The sequence below is a fragment of the Ciconia boyciana genome, chromosome 4, assembly GCF_034638445.1.
Source record: "Ciconia boyciana chromosome 4, ASM3463844v1, whole genome shotgun sequence".
NCBI classification, from domain to species: Eukaryota; Metazoa; Chordata; class Aves; order Ciconiiformes; family Ciconiidae; genus Ciconia; species Ciconia boyciana.
Window position 1 is genome coordinate 92,223,927 of NC_132937.1, and position 17,271 is coordinate 92,241,197.

At 39.7% G+C, this 17,271-nt stretch overlaps 1 protein-coding gene across 1 annotated transcript in view; it reads right to left on the reverse strand.

The window, feature by feature from the left end:
* The window catches only part of SHOC1 (shortage in chiasmata 1), a 60,322-nt gene extending 49,950 nt beyond the window's left edge, over positions 1 to 10,372 (reverse strand). The window contains exons 1-4 of the mRNA XM_072860607.1: positions 10,271 to 10,372; positions 7,245 to 7,322; positions 3,262 to 3,391; positions 2,590 to 2,671 (exon numbers count right to left, since the gene is read on the reverse strand). Of these exons, the coding sequence (XP_072716708.1) occupies positions 2,590 to 2,671; positions 3,262 to 3,391; positions 7,245 to 7,322; positions 10,271 to 10,300 (320 nt within the window). The 5' untranslated portion in view covers positions 10,301 to 10,372. The remainder of the gene's footprint in view (positions 1 to 2,589; positions 2,672 to 3,261; positions 3,392 to 7,244; positions 7,323 to 10,270) is intronic.
* Positions 10,373 to 17,271: the final 6,899 nt, after the last annotated feature.

Genomic DNA, 17,271 nt, shown 5'->3' on the forward strand with positions numbered 1-17,271 from the left:
AGTTCACAGGATCACAGAATCACAAAATAGTTAAAGATGGAAGGGACCTCTGGAGGTTATCTAGTCCAACCCCAGTTAGGCTATTCAAATGCAAGTCTCAAAAATAACATTTCCAGGTTGGTTTTGGCAACCTAAACAAGTAAGTACATTTTTTTTACTTTGGTTTTGCTACTTCTATAGCAAAATAAAGTTTCCGTAACTGTGCAAAACTGTTCTTTTCTTTAATATTATTTAAATTGTTTTAATTTTCCATTTTTTATGCTTAACAGTTAAAATCAGCGCAACTTTCATATAAGGTGCATTCTTTATAACTCAAATGTTAGGGGAGAGTTAGGGCTTCAGGTCCAAACTTTTAAAAGTACTCAGACATTTCTTCACCTAGTACCACAAGCCTGAGGACAAGATGCAAAGGAGGGCCTATACAGCTAAAAGTTAGCCACTTCAACATCTGTTAGTTTTCTGAACCCTAGAGAGACATGAAATGACAAGAAGAGAATGGCTGTTAGCCTATAGAGTGCAAGAGAGGAATACAAGCATCACAAGGAAACACACTCAATTCTCGTAGAAAGACTTATAAAATATTTATCTCACTATTGTGTTCAGAAAGTAAAGGCTAATACTATGGATTCAAAGGACCAAAGCTGAGAACACTTCGCAGTTATTTGTTGCTTTTCTTTTCTTTTTCAAAAAATAAAAGGGGAAGTTGTATTAAAAATCCCTATCAAAATAATGCTGAAAGTTACAAAGGAAGCCACTGAAATGTTAGAAAACTTTTAACTGGACTTTGACCCTGTTTAAAAACTGACACTATGTTATGCCCTACTGAATACTGTGTTTGGTAAAGCTGTGATCATAAGCAATTTTTTTTTCAAATCTTCTGGTTAACCAAGTAATGAAAATTGTTCATTATCTATTATTGTTACTATCTTCTCTACTAAGCATATGGCTGTAGGCCATTTAACAAAACCCAAGTTGAACATAAATACGCTATCTCAGATATTTCTAATAGCATTGTGAGAAAAACAGAAAATGAACTCATTAATATTCACAAGATTCCCATAAAATGGTAATATTATAATCTACATTCTCTAGAACTAAACCAAGATACTCATGCTGGGTGCCAATCAAACTCTGAGTCTTTCAAAGTATTTGGCATTTTTCTGTGTTAAAGCACTAGTACTCTCCAATCAACTTCAGTTATGAGCACTCATCTTCTTCAGGTCTGCCAGAAAATAAGAGGAGCACATTCAGTGGATAACTGCAGAGTTTTTGGTTCAAATGACTTGCCCAATATCACACAGGAGTTTTGACAAAGCCAAACCCAGAGTCAGATTCCCAGGCAGCATTCGACTTCCTTAACGAAGCTCCAGGAATTATACAATACTAGGAAAACACAACCTCTCCAGAGGCTATTATGATTATTAACTAATGATCGAAGAATTACACAGAAGAACACCAAGAAAGTTAACTGTCCTTTTAAATTAAGGGTGAAGATTTTTTTTCCAGAAAACCTCCCACTATGTGCTTTTTATTCTAGCTTTCTTCTCCTGCAGTAACTATGTTTTTGAAGAGCTATGCACTTCCTTTTCATGCAGTACCACTTCTACAAGAAAAGCACCTCTCCATTCTTACAACAGAGGTTGAATTTCACAGAGAGCCACATCATTCTCTGCACAGCCTTGATCCATTCTCTGAGCATGATCATTTCTGTACCACAAATAAGCAGAGGGTTATGCCAAAAAAATAGCATGTAGCAATGCAATTAAAGACTGCATCATAGTGAAGTCACAGAAGAGTGCCACTGTAAGGTACTGGAAAGCCTGGTGCTGGCATTTGCTGTACATGATTACTTAATTCTCCAACCATAAGTCTTCTTCACAACCATTTTTTAATGCAGATTTTAAGATAACATAGATTTTAGACTGGCCTGTACAAGCACAACTGTAATTTCTCTATTTCTTTCACACTGATGATTGTTTGAGAGCAGAAATACACACAAGTTACTGGTTTGCAGAACCATAATTTTCTTTCACATCTTATATATGCTGTAAAGGCTGTGTTGCAAACCTGTTTTTAAAATGAACTCTATTTCAGAATTCATTTGATACATTTTGACTTTATACATATAATTTTAAAATAAATATGTCTATCTTCAATTGCTATAATGCAAGTTTGACTTTTCATAGCTGCCTTTTACACCTTTTCAAAGATTTATAAATACCCTTCTTTGAATAGCTTCATCCACAGTTACGAGAGATAACTTACAGAGGGAGGGGGGAAAAATGTCCTCATGGTTTATTTTCATGTTCATGCACAAGTTTCGGAGACTTTCTCCAATGTCATAAATCGATAACACAAACATTACAAAAATGAGATAAAGCAGCGGAGAAAACCATAAAAATACAATACTACTTTTAGGGAAAAAGCCATCTTTCAGCTATCTGCTACAGTGTACAGCTCCAGAGCACCGTACACTTGCTACTGTCAGAAAACATTTCCATATTCTGTTATCATCATTAGCTTATGATTCACAAAGTACTTGAATGATATCAAAGGAATCATATACATTTTTAACTTAAGGTTACTGACTTTTCCAGGAAATCCTCCACAGATAAACTTTTCTTCCATTGATCCAATACCGAAATAGCAATCATGTTCTGTGTTGAAGTAACTGAGACAAAAAGAGATAAAAAGAATAACATAAAAAATACTAAAATTAATTTTTATGTATTGATCAAACCATTGCAAAGGCTAACCAAACTTTACACAGGATGTACAGAAGAAGCAATGCTTTTTGTTTCCATTAGCAAAAGTAAATGCAAATACACCAGAAAGATGCAAATGCTTTTATATATATTTTTACCTCCATGCTTGGAAACCCCCAGTTTTTTCCACATCTCAAAACCTCAGCATCATCTTTCTAACCTCTCCCAACTAATCAGATTTAGTATTTCACTTATCTCTTATCATTGCTTTTCTTCCATAACGACATGTCCAGACAGAAAGTTTTCCAGAGATCTCTACAAACTAATCAAATATCACCCTCATTTATGGTGCCATACACAAATAAATATCCATTACCCATTTGTTTCTACTTAGGCAATGAACACGTTATACCTTCAAGAGCTATGTGAACTGACATACTGCTACTTCCAGAAATAATTTATTTTTTTTACCAGACTTACCATATTATGCACAAACACAAGCTTTTCCTTTAATCCACAGTAAATCTAAAATAAAGTTAAGGACTATATAACCTACTTCTAGTCCATGGCTTCCTATACTTATCATCAGCGAACAGTCCAGTGAGATGATACTTTTCATCTTGATGTAAACAGGGAGGAAAGCAAAGTGATAATCTGCAGATGGAAAACTTCTGCCTTGCCATGCTCTGCACAAAGAAAGGCATGTCATAAAATTATGAGAGACACAGTTCCATTCTTTTTCTTTTTGTGCACTACCTCTTCAAACAGTCCCACTGTTTTCAAGTGTTTTCTACTAGAACACGATATTTTATATTTAAGCTTTATTTTTCTGTAAAACTGACAGAGTCCAAAGTAAGAGAAGATATTGTTTACCTGACGTGATATTTAACTTTTAATCTACACTCCTGCATATGCAAAACTGCACATTTAGCTACACTTACCTAAACTTCACGTGTGCAATTACAAGTGCTTATCTTAACACTTGCATTGGTCTCCTGAACTGACACGTGTACAAGCTGACCAGAAACAATTTTAAACCATCACTACTATTGCTGGTTTAAGGGCTCATAATATTCTAAAGCCTCTCAGCTTTCGTGTGCCATTATGAGCTAACAAAAGCCCTTTATAAATCCTTTTATCTTCAATAAAAACAACAGGGGAGAATGGTAGTAATCAACTGAATTCTAGAATTAAATAGTCAACGTGGCAACTTCAGTAACTCTTCACTGAAGAACACCTTCAATAAACTATCTAACAGTTCTTTTGCCACAAAAGCCCATGTGCAGTACGGCATAAATACCACAGAACCACAGAATAAACAGCGAGTTTAGGAAGCAGAGAAAAATGATTTCTTACACAGGGGTTTGGATTTAACAAGTTTATAGCTTAGAAAGAAGTTGTTCTCAAAAATTCTGGGGTGTAAAGGGCATATTGGAAAAAGCAACTAGCTATAGAAATGTGGGAGAACATCATGAATGACACTAGAAACTTCTCTCTAGGTCTAAGTCCATCGCCTGACTTCAGCTCTGTTGCTTCAGGTCCTAGAAATGTCCACCCATTTCAGCATATGCTGTCAAGCCAGTTATAGCCTGTACTGCTAGACATCTCAGGTGACAAACTAGAAATAGTTCACTGACTTGGATCGCTACCAGAACAACAGTACTGTTGGTGCACTTGTCAAACCTTCCTGTACAGGCAGAGAGAAAATGAAAAAAAAAAACAAAAAAAAGAAAAGGAAAAAAAAGAAGACATGGGAAGCAATGTGAACAAACACTGTCAATTCTGTGAAAGGTCACCATTACAGAGCCTTTTTCCATTTCAATTTAATCCTTTGTGGGATAGTTAGAATTCTGTAAATGCCAGTTAATTTTAACAAAAAAGGCAAAAACTACTGCCATCATAGCATCTTTTCTTTAGAAGGCTCTTGTAAAAAACTGATAAATGCCATACTGATCCAATGCATTCCCTTCTTTCCTAAGTCAAAGCATGATGTTTCCTCAGTGATCTTCTCCTTTACAAATTCTGAACAAAGAAGGCAGAAACGGACAACTACAGGCAACTGGACCTAGGCCTTCTACATGTTACTGGCCATACATCAGTTTAAGTAATCTGTATTGAAGTTACTGCTAAAACAACTGCACTTATCATAAAGTACAGCTAGAGAAGTTCCTGGTAGAGATCACAGGAACAAAAAGAGCTGATTATAACCTTTCTCTTCATTAAAAGAAGCTGTAAGGATTGTGACGTTAACAGCTCTCCAAGTACTCCCAGGTTCCAGAAGAATGACCTGCTGGAGTTTAAGTAGAAACTACTGAGCAAGTAAATACAAGCAATAATATGACAGAGATCAGAAAGAAAGTTTAAACACCACCATGTAGTTTTACTGAGGCTAACTTTAGCTTAATAGCTAAAATTGTTTTCAATCACTGACGTTTGTAAAGTGGAACAAATACATCCTAGGGCTATTGTCACAGATAATGGCCTTAAAACAGGAAAACTGTGCATTTTACAGAACTTCTTGTTCTAAGTGTACAGGTTAAGCTGAATTAGTTCACTTTACAAAGCCTACTAATACATAGCCTTTCTTGCCTTTTTCAAATATCTAAAAGTGTTTTTCAAGGCCATTATTAATGGCTATGGCATTTAATCAAAGCATATTTACAGTTGTTTCTCAAGGAAATGTAAAGGTCTCTGCAAATTTCTCTTCTAACCAAAAGATATTATGTGCATTTTTATAGTTCCATACAGCTTGCATATATTGTCAGTTTATAACATAAGAGAATGTTGAACTTCTAAGATGACTTTGTAATCACACCTACAACACTCAGTAGCATGAGGAATCTAACTCTTGTGTCTTTAATGACTGAAAAAGCCCTCTTCTTCAAAGATACATTTATACTGGGCAGCTGGAAAAACTGTATCTGGGGTTGACAAAAATGCATAACAAGTACATTAAGAGCAGGATTCTACATCCAGTTGAGCCAGATGTGTGCAGGAATCAAAGTCTGATACACTCATCGAATTCCAGCATTTCCTAAGAACTGGAAGCATTAGGCAAGTGCACTTGATATATCAGACACCTGAAAAGTCAATTTAACTATAATGTACTTTCTAGCAGGAGGGTAGAAGTTAGCCACAAGAGTGGAACAAGAAGCTGCAGTTTTAGCATAGCACAGCCCTTGCACAGTCAGGTCTGTAATACCTTTAAATGTGTGATGACATCCATTAACCCCTTTCGGTAGTATTACAGAGCAACATTCACACTCTGTTCCAGAGCAGCCATTCAGCAGGTCACTAAACATTTCTCTTCTACCACTTTTAATTTGTCCTGATGTCAGCACCGCCCTCCTCCTCAAAATTCAGGCAAGAAAAGACACGAATTGTAATTCTCTTTTGCATGATAGCCCACAACATGTTTTGCTAACACACTTTTTTTTTTTTTATTTATTTACAGCTAACACAGAAACATCTGAAGATCAAACTGAATGGAACTACTGTGAGAAGGTTTTCACATAACTATTGAATGACAGACTGCATACTGTTGGAGTTAAAATAGAAAAAGAAGTTCTGGTTGCTACAATCTAAGAAAACACTAGGGTCATACACAGGTACTATATGGAACAATTCCTGCACTCTAAGGAAAGGGATGTGGGCAACGTGTTTCATAACATGGATCTCAGTTTACCCACAAGTACTATTGCCGGACCACTTCCCAGGCTGCATTTCTCCAGCTGTGTGCCAGGAGCGCTTGTGTATATACCTGCACTTTCCCTTAACTCTTGAAGGCATCATGTCTCGCTACCTCATTCTTTTGCTCACACACTAGAAATGTCCACTCTTGGCAAAGCACTACTCTGCTGGAGAAGTTTTTTTATTTGGCTCATAGGTTTTCTTTGAAAATGTAAATAAGTAAAAACTCAGTTAAGTAAGACAGTGTGCTTCAGTGATAAGTAGTTGATGTAGATAAACATCACACAGATATAGACAGGAAGGAAAACAAGACTTCATAAGGTTTCTATGTCTTAATTGATCAACATCTATAAAGCCAAAATATTAATTGTAGGTGTGAGAAACATCTGCTCTCCATGAATTTAATCTAAAACATAAAAACTCTTCCCTACCATCAGTAGGGTATACAGTGTTGTATATCACTATCCTAATACATATTAAAGTAGCTAGAAAATTGGATTTGTTCTCCAAAAAGGTAATTAATTGAATTTTATGCATTACAAGGCACAGCGCACTCTCCAAAGAAAGCTCTAAGCAGGAATCTGACTATAAAACACAATTATATATAAGTGCAACAGACACTAAAAAAGTTGATGCTCTTCAGTTCTGGCAAAATTGTACTTTAATTTTTTATCAAAAAAACCTGTAATCACTTCACTATGTTATCCCAGCAAGTGCAGTACAACAACCTCACTGAAACAGAATTCCTAAGAAAGTAGTTTTCTATATCTTTCTTTAATGTGCACTCAATCTTTTCTTCAGTTACTGGCATATTTCTTTCAGAACATTAAGAGAAATAACAAACTATACCTCATATAAGTAGTCTGTTGAGTGATACTTTAAAGCTGCAAACATCTTGTTTTGTGGTGTTTTCAACACTTCATTTGTCTAGAAGATAGACAGAATATGGATTAGTTAAAAACTTCCTATATCATGGAAAAATGTTGAAAGAGAAGGTTGAAATTAAGGTTCAACAAGAATAACTACCTAATTTCTGCTAGCACATGCACCTTAGATTGAATTTCCTATAGAAGAAGGCTAGCCAAAGCATTCAGAACTATTCCTTTGGAAGGATGTAACAGACTAACTACACACCACGGACAACTGATTTTTATCCAAAGGAACTGGGCTTTTTGGGGTTTTTTTTAGCTATATCTCTTGCTGTTTGTTTCACAGAAAACCTTTCAAACCATTAAGTGAATGTAAGCAATATAAATTACCTGCCCTAAGTAATAACTTTGAGAATTGAGCTGATTCAATTAATTTTTATGGATTCTAAATTAGCTTTTAAACATAGTAGTTCAGCTATCTAAACTATTAACTTTCCACTACCTCACGTATTTATGAGGGGACTTTTTTTCTCTCCTTCAGTTTTACAAGGGAAAAGGTGATTGTATAGGCTAGTTGAGAGCAAGAGGTCCTGCTGGAACACCAGGTCTCTAAATTAGCTGACGATTCTGATGGGAACCAGGAGTGAGATGAAAACTGTACAAGGACAGAGATATGGTGTGAGTGCAAAACAGGATATATTGTTGCTCAGGTATGCATAAGGTAAGACAATACTTGTTCTTAATTAAAATTACATAGGAGAGTCAAGGCTAAAGTAAGATAATTCTATCCCAAAAGTGTACATGTAAATAAAACGTAACCAATGTGAATGGTAGGGCCATAAGAGAAACTTGTGAACTTGTGACACAAGGCTGCCTTCATATACATACCAGTAGGTATCAGTAACATGGTATTAGGCTAAAATTGCCTAGGTAACAGCATTGGAAATACCAAATTTGGGTATCGATGTAACAGAATTGGGACCAATGAGGAAAAAGTAACTAGGGGCTGGTTGCTTACTTGAGAGGAGTCTGGGCAGAGAAAACGAAGTGCAGGGGAGGTAAAAAGGTGGGTTCAGAAAAATAAAAGAAGCAGGGAGTAAGGTATAATATCAGATGGAGAACGAAGTAGAGGGGAACCTTCTGATGGAAGGAGCGTAGATGGTTGGAGACAGTGGTGAACCCAACCAGTGGACTAAAACCGCTGGGGATGCTAAGAAAAACCCTTTGGGCAACGTGCTGGACCCTCCATCAGGTCTACGTCCAACAGACTCGGTGTGGGAGGGTGGAGCAAGAAGGGATGAGTTTGTAAGAAAGGATAGGTTTGTACCTTAATATTAAGTGCAGGAGGACAGGGAATAGAACTGCAACTTAATAGTACGGATGTGTATCACTTATTAAGATTTCATTATAATCTTAACTGCATTCATACAAATGCACTCATACCATGCATTCATACAAATACTAAGCAATAGAATTGCAACTATTACCACTAGTTTGTTAAGGGAGTGTCACTTAATCAGTAAACATCAAACCCATCTCAATCAGGTATGTTTCAAGTTTGCAATTTAAAATGGGAAGAGTGGGACTTAGAAACACTAGTCCGTCAGGATAAAAGGAAATCCAGGCATACTTTAAAAAGTTTTTACAAAGAAACAATAAAGCTGAAGAAGAACATGATCCTGTTTCATACTCCAAGAACTCTAGGGAACACCACTTTAAGTAAGTGAAATACACAGTATGAGGTATTTCTGCCAGCATCAAATGTTTTTAAATCCGCAGTTTTCAAAATCGGTGAAGAACCGGCAGTGGCTAAATGGCGACGTATGATGGAAACGGAGAGCAGTGAAGACATAAACTAACCTGGAGTTAAGCACCACACCACCACACCCCGCCACGACCGCCTTCACCTCAGGGCCGCAGCACCTCCACCTCCGCCGCCGCCGCCCCGCCCTCCGCTCGCGCGGCAAGTGGAACTCGCGCCTCTGATTGGCTGCCGGCCCTCCCAGCCGGCGGAGGGCTCCCGCCCTTTCTGCCCCTCGCGCTCTCCGCTCCCTTCGCCGCGGCCGAGGGTCCGCTGGGTGCGTGGGCGCGCTGTGCCCTCAGGCCCTGCCGCGGAGCTGCGAGGGGGCCGCGGGTGAGGGACCGCCTTCCTTTGACCCGTGAGCCCCGTCCCTGGCCTCTGAGGGTCCCGGGGCAGCCGTGTTACCTCAGGGAAACGGCTGTTTCCTCGGAGCTGCTGCAGGGCGGCCCGCGGAAAATCCCTTGACGCTGACCGGGGCTGTTGCGTTATTCTTAAATACTGCAGACTTTCCTTTACAAGAAGCACCGGCAAGGGGTCAGAAGCCGATAGCCCTTACTCTCTATATAAAAGAAAAATTCTCAGGAGGAGCAGATAGGAAAACTTACCTGATCATCAAAACAGAGCTGAAAATATTTTTAAAGCAGTAAATGCAATTAAGTAACTAAATTTCATCTTCTGTCCACCGGTAGCAGTTTGTATGGGAGAAGAAGCTAAAGATAGAGATGAGGTTACTTTTCAAAGTGATTGTATGTAAAACTTCTAACCTGTCTGTTACGTTGAGAACAGAAATAGAGCAAGGCCAGAATTTAATATCCAGAAATCCTTCTGCTTCATATGTTCAGCAAGCATATGACATGTCAGTTTCTACAAATAGCTGTCAACTTTGGGAAAAAGGCTTTTTTTTTTTTCTCTTAATTGTCTGCCTAAGTTGCTCCCACAGCCCTCAGGCTGCTGTCTGTTGAACAAATTGTTGTGTTTCTCATCAGGCAGTTTAGCATGAAATTTCTGCTGTGGTCCAGGCTCTGACTAATCTCTGGACTGACAGAAATTTCAAGACGAGTTGTGAGAATGCCCCCCCCCCCCCCATTTACACACGTCCTAGCTGCAACTAGGCTCCAGATGCAGTTCTGCTTGCTGGAATGGCACCTTCTTGCTGTGGTTGGCACCACAAAGCCATTATATTGCATGTCCTTATCTGCTTTTACCTTAGAAGTGGATACCCACAGAGGATGCATCGGAAGTGCAGAAATCTTTGGTAATGCTGCAGCAGGTGGATTCAGCTTATTGCCAGTTCCAGTCTTGGGAGTCTGGAAAACGTGGCTCCTCCAAGAACTCCTTGCAGGTTGAGTCCCAGATGAGGTTAGGTTTCTGTGGGGAAAACAAAAGTTACACCTTTCACTCTGGTTTTAAGAGCTCCATTAGCTTTTGTACATCCCAGTGAGTGAAAAAGTTGAGTAAAAAGTATATGGACACATGCTGTGTTTACTGCTATGAAGTACTTTTTTTTTTTTTTTTTGAGAAGAGAAGTTTAGCACAGTATTAGCATAGAGTTCATCCAAGCACAGGCATATTGCAAATGTTTCCCAGACGATTGTTCCTATGAAAAGTGGAAATGCCAATACTTTATTGTTACCTCAGTATTTATATTTTTAAAATGTATTTCTGTTCTGCTCTCTAAGAAGTAGAAGACAAATTGTTGGGCCAAGTAGGCATAATACACAAAACACAGGAACTTCCAATTGAAGTATTTCAGAAGCACTCCTCTCCCAGTTGGAATATAGAGCAATGCATGTTTTTACCCCAAATCAGGAAACAAAATAACACTATATTATGAGTAATTGAACAGGATGTTACAACAGGGAAATGCCACCCAATAGCAAAGCCTTTGAAGGACCTGGAAAAGGTAAAAGTAATGACAATCACTAGAGCAGATCAAGTACCTTGCGCAGCTACTCCAAGAAACAATGCAGCAACACATACTGTGATTAAGGGGATAGAGATATCCTATGAAGATTGTGACATCTCCAGTTTTTCTTCACCAGACTGAAGAGTTAATGGGTTACACATCCTGCAGAAGAAAATTGGCAGCAATTCATAGTTACCTCCATGACTCTTTTCCTCATATACCTGTAGATCTGGATGTCTGTACATACAACTTTTAAACAGATGCATGGGGGTCGTTTGTATGGCTGATAAAAAGTGGTAAGTGGTGTATACTAGGTATATTACTGCTGTTACGGTTAAGAACGTGAATGGAAGAAGCCTTTCTAGCTCACTACCTGAACCCAGGCAAAGCCTTCCTCCATGCAGGATGGCAGTGGGGGCTATGTGAAATCGAAGTGGTAGCTTTGGTACTCACTGTGCAAGCGCATGCTTTCCTCATAAGACCTGTGCAAGTGCATACTTTCCTTGTAAGACTATATGCTGCATCTTAGTTGGATTTCTTGTAAGTGAAGCTGAGAATGTTATGGATGAGAACAACATGAATGCCAATTAGCACTGTCTGTCAGAGTAAGGAGTGCGGGAAGAGATGAGATGAAATTTGGCAGCTGCATGTGTTTCTCATCCTCATCTTTTACAGTGGGGCTGCTCTTTAGAATTGCCAGAAATGATAATGAAATATTTGGTTTTAGCGCTGACCAGTGCTGTGGAATCTGCTGCTGTACTCATTCCTAAACTTTCATAAAATTTATCACTGAACTCCAGAAAGACTTTTTTGAGAATATATTGGAGGGTTAAGCACAAGATTACTATGAATACAGTCATAATCTTGACTATATCTCATTGTTCTTTAGAAAATAGTCTATTGTGAGCTGGATCACAGCTGGTCCAAATCAGCTTAACTGTGTAAAAGTGGCAGCAACTCATGTTAACTGAGAATTTGGTCCTGTGTCTTTTTTACATCTCTTTTTTTTTTTCCTCATTTCATTTTGTGTTAGTCATAGAAATCAGAACTGAATGTAAAATACCACTAAGGCAAGAAAGCAATAAAGATGTAAAGAAATATTTGTTATTTGGAGAAAAGAAGTATTTTTCTTCATATTGCTTTGAGATCAGAAGAGATTGAAAATGTGTGAAGTTGTGGGGGTTTTTTTGCTGGAGGAAGCAATTAATTTTGTTTCAGAGGATTTATCTCCTTGGATAACACATAATGGAGTTATGCCTGATTTGTTCTCTGAGTATGTGTACTCCTTGAGTGCAAGTTATTCAAAACCTCCACAGAAACGTAAATGGTATAAATATTTTCTGTGTTACTCATCAAGAATTTTTATAAGCCAGCTTAAATGAACAAAATAAGTGTTCATTCTACAAGAGCAGAATTTGAAGATAGCACAATGAATTAGAGCATCCAGAAAAATGAGACACAGAGAAAAAGGTTAGCTACACAATATAAATAGCTAAATATACCACAGTCATTAATTCGGAAATATACCTTCCTATGATATCTTTTAATCAAGTTGCTGCTTTGCATCACTAATACCACGTAACATGTAATTATTTTTATGTGGGAAAGGAATGTTGAAAGAGACATACTTTTCTGCCTCTGTCATTGGTAGAAGGCTGGCAAATTCTGTGAAAGATGCAGTAATTGCTGAGAGTAAAGTAGGGGGAACTGGAACACACCTACAAAGCATGTCCTTGGGTCATGTGTTTGTACTTCCTGTGTGATGCTCAGATACTGAAATGGGAAGAGTTGTAAGAACCTGAACACAATACATTGCTCTTCTACTTGCTTTGTATTTTATATAAATTTGGTTGGCTGTAGAGGCTATTGATGAATTAGCCTTCTTAGCCATCCAGGTAGCTGCTTAGAGGCTAGAATAAGATGCCTCAGCTCTGTTAGGTGGAAATGGCACCTTTGATTTATATTTATTAATACAGAGTTTGTTAATGGTGAGGAAAACGATATAGGATCATAGGATAATTTAAGTTGGAAGGGACCTCAGGAGGTCTCTAGATCAACCTCCTGCTCAAAGCAGGGTCAGACATCACATCAGATGGGATTGCTCAGGGCTTTGTCCATTTAAGTTTTGGAAATCTCCAAGGTGGAGGTGGCATAACCTCTCTGTGTCCCAGCTCCACTGCGTGGCTGTCTTGTCTCCAGTCTGAACCTCTCTTCTTTAAGCCTATGCCCACTGTTGCTACCCAGTGTGCTGCTGGCCCCTGCTTAGCTCGCTGCCTGCCAGGGCTCAGGGCCTTCCCCTCAGAAGTGCTCCCTGGTCCTTCTGGCTCCAGCTGGGATCACTACTGGGCTTCTGCCTTTCCAGGGCTGTGCATTTGTCCTGGCTGAGTTTCATGGGGTTGATGTTAGCTCCTTCTTCCTGCCTGTCCAGGTCCTTCTGGATGGCAGCCCAGCCCTTGTGTGTATTGACCGGTCCCCATAACTTGGTGTCATCTGTATACCTGGTGAAATTGCACCCCCTTGCCTTGTCTAGGTCACCAATAGAGATCTTAAACAGGAGAGGTGCCCAGATAGATCCTTGGGATGCCCCACTTTTACCTGCCTCCAGGTTGAGTATGACCCATTAACCAGCACCCTCTGAGCCTGACCATCCAACCAATTTCTTACACATCTATTTTTTCATCCATTCAAACCACAGCTTTCCTTTTCAAACTCCAGTTCCAGACTGTTTATTTTATTACTTTGTTTCTTTTTGCAACAGGGAAGCTTTAGCAGCTATTTATGCCAAATTATTTTTGCTGTTGTGTAAGAAGAATGGGTCAAGCAACATGATCAGTTTTTTTCACCAGAAGCTAAAAAGGGCTATCAAATAAGCATGTGGATCTGTGAAGCTTAATAGTCGACTAACATTTCCTCTTGACTGAGGAAGCTTTTAAAACAACTTGTTCTTAACCGTCATTGGCTCTGTTCCTGGGCTATCCACTGCAAGATCATAGAATCATCAGAGAATCATAGAATGCTTTGGGTTGGAAGGGAGCTCAAAGATCATCTAGTTCCAACCCCCCTGCCATGGGCAGCGACACCTTCCACTATATCAGGTTGCTCAAAGCCTCATCCAACCTGGCCTTGAACACTTCCAGGGATGGGGCATCCACAGCTTCTCTGGGCAGCCTGTTTCAGTGTCTCACCACCCTCACAGTAAAGAATTTCTTCCTAATATCTAATCTAAATCTACCCTCTTTCAGTTTAAATCCATTACCCTTTGTCCTATCACTACACCCCCTGATGAAGAGTCCCTCCCCATCTTTCTGTAGACCCCCTTTAAGTACTGGAAGGCTGCTGTAAGGTCTCCCCTGGAGCCTTTTCTTCTCCAGGCTGAACAACCCCAGCTCTCTCAGCCTGTCCTCTCAGGAGAGGTGCTCCAGCCCTCGCATCATTTTCGTGGCCCTCCTCTGGACTCACTCCAACAGCTCCATGTCCTTCTTGTGCTGAGGGCTCCAGAGCTGGACGCAGTACTCCAGGTGGGGTCTCACCAGAGCAGAGTAGAGGGGCAGAATCACCTCCCTCGACCTGCTGGCCACGCTTCTGTTGATGCAGCCCAGGATGCGATTGGCCTTCTGGGCTGTGAGCGCACATTGCCGGCTCATACTCAGTTTTTCATCCTCCAGTACACCCACGTCTTTCTCCGCAGGGCTGCTCTCAATCCTCTCATTGCCCAGCCTGTATCCATGTTTGGGATTGCCCCGACCCAGGTGCAGGACCTTATACTTGACCTTGTTGAACTTGATGAGGTTTGCATGGGCCCACCTCTCCAGCTTGTCCAGGTCCCTCTGGATGGCATCCCTTCCCGCTAGAGTATCAACCACACCACTCAGCTTGGTGTCATCTGCAGACTTACTGAGGGTGCACTCAATCCCACTGTCCATGTCCCCAACAAAGATGTTAAATAATACTGGTCCCGATACCAATCCATGAGGGACACCACTCATCACTGGTCTCCACCCAGACATCGAGCTGTTGACCACAACTCTTTGAGTGCAACCATCCAGCCAATTCCTTATCCACTGAGTGGTCCACTCATCAAATCCATGTCTCTCCATTTTAGAGGCAAGGATGTTGTGGGGGACAGTATCAAATGCTTTGCACAAGTCCAGGTAGGTGACGTCAGTTGCTCTTCTCTTATCCACCAGTGCTGTAACCCTGTTGTAGAAGGCCACCAAATTTGTCAGGCATGATTTGCCCTTAGTGAAGCCACGTTGGCTGTCACCAATCATCTCTCTGTTTTCCATGTGCCTTAGCATAGTTTCCAGGAGGATCTTCTCCATGACCTTGCCAGGCACAAAGGTGAGACTGACCGGCCTGTAGTTCCCCAGGTCTTCTGTTTTTTCCTTTTTAAAAATGGCGGTTATGTTTCCCCTTTTCCAGTCACTGGGAACGTCACCAGTCTGCCACAACTTTTCAAATATGACGGATACTGCCTTAGCAACTTCATCTGCTAGTTCCTCAGGACCTGTGGATGCATCTCATCAGGTCCCATGAACTTGTGCACATTCAGGTTCCTTAGACAGTCTCGAACGTGATGCTTCTCCTATGGTGGGCAGTACTTCATTCTCCGTGAATTGGGCACCGTGGGTCTTGTTGGTAGAACTGTAACATGTTTTGTAAATATGGTTGTATAAATACAATCAGTTGTGCAAGTTTTAGAGGTTGAACAGCAGCTGAGAAAAATCTTGCTTATATATACATGCTCATCTAGGAGAAGAAAAAAAATGCAGAAAAATCACTAATATGAAGGAGCATGTGTAGCTTCTTAAAATATCTTTGTGGTGCTCTAATTGCCTCTTATATCCTACTTAGGACTGGCTCTGTCAAGTATGCAACTGAGTCCTTAACAAGCTGTCTGTTTCCTTGTGAATGAAGTAATTAAATTAATTGCAAGGCAAAATACTGTTCTGTGCAGGAGGAGGAATGAAGAAGGGAAGGAGAGCAGGGAGAATCCATCTTACAGTCATTACAAAGTGCTCTGTGTCACAGTATATTGAAAGTGGCAAGAATCACAGGTAAGCATGCATTTCAGAATGAAGACTACTCTTAGAGGCTAATCCTTTACGTCCTGCTGGTTCTCTCTTACTCGTGTTGCAAATCCCATTGAATTCAGTGGAAAGAATTCTTTCTTATCAGTAGGGTGAATAAGAGGGTTGCACCATGTGACGTCTGATTGTGTGAGCAGACCCTGTGCGTAGCCTCACTACCTTCTGACTGTACAAAACTTTGTGTGAGTAAGGCTTGCTTTCTTTGATAAATACACTTAATCTGGGTGTAACTCCATTACTGGACTGTTAAGAGAGAAAATGCTGCTAATGTGTACTCAGTTCCAGTTAAAGAAACCCGGGTTCATCACAAGTGAGTGTCTTAATGCAAAGTCATTCACAGCTTTAATATATGAATGTGGTATTGAAGTTGCTTTTGCAGCTCTACTTTCAATGAGTCCAGTGAAATCAGTGTTTCTACTGGATTTTAAATGCAGATGGGTGGAAAGCGTTTTGATGCCTCATAATTTCACGGAATTAACAGAAACAGCTTCGAGCAGATATGTTAATGGCAACCTCCGATACTGTCTTTTTTCAAATACTGTAGTGAATCTGCATCAGAAAACAAGATATTTATAGATCTTTTGGGTTGATTCTATGAAAAATGGAATAAAACAGTATAAGTTACTAATTGTAAAGTAGACATGCAGAGTAGAGTAAAGCATTGAAGTGATTGATCTAATCTGTTTTGATCACAAGTTAAATCAGCTATCAGGTAAACATGTTTTAAATAAACTAAATCATGTTGAGTTATGCAAGTGGCCAGCCCTGACCTGTGGTATATGGACAAGACAAGAACATGAGAACTTACAGATCCTTACAGATAGGACAAGGTGAATAATATATATGTAACTGGCCAGCCTTCACCAGTGGATACAGCAACAAGATATCAACATAAAAAATGACAGAAATGAGAAACACTGTGCTTAAAAAACCAAACCAAACCAAAAAATGGAGTCCAGTGGGGCAAGACTAACAGGGGAAGGGTTGTAAAGGCAAAGCATTAAATGAGGGAATATTTGGAGCTCTCTTCCAAACGATGAGGCCAGACAACAGTACTGTCACTTCATCTCTTCCTCTCCTAAGAATTAATATTTTTGTGAAATTTTACTTAAGATTTTTTTAAAGAAAGGTTGATTTTTATTAACCTGTATTTTTTTCCTGTTTATTTTCAACTGAATGCAGTCAGTACATGATGCTTGATTTCTTTTCC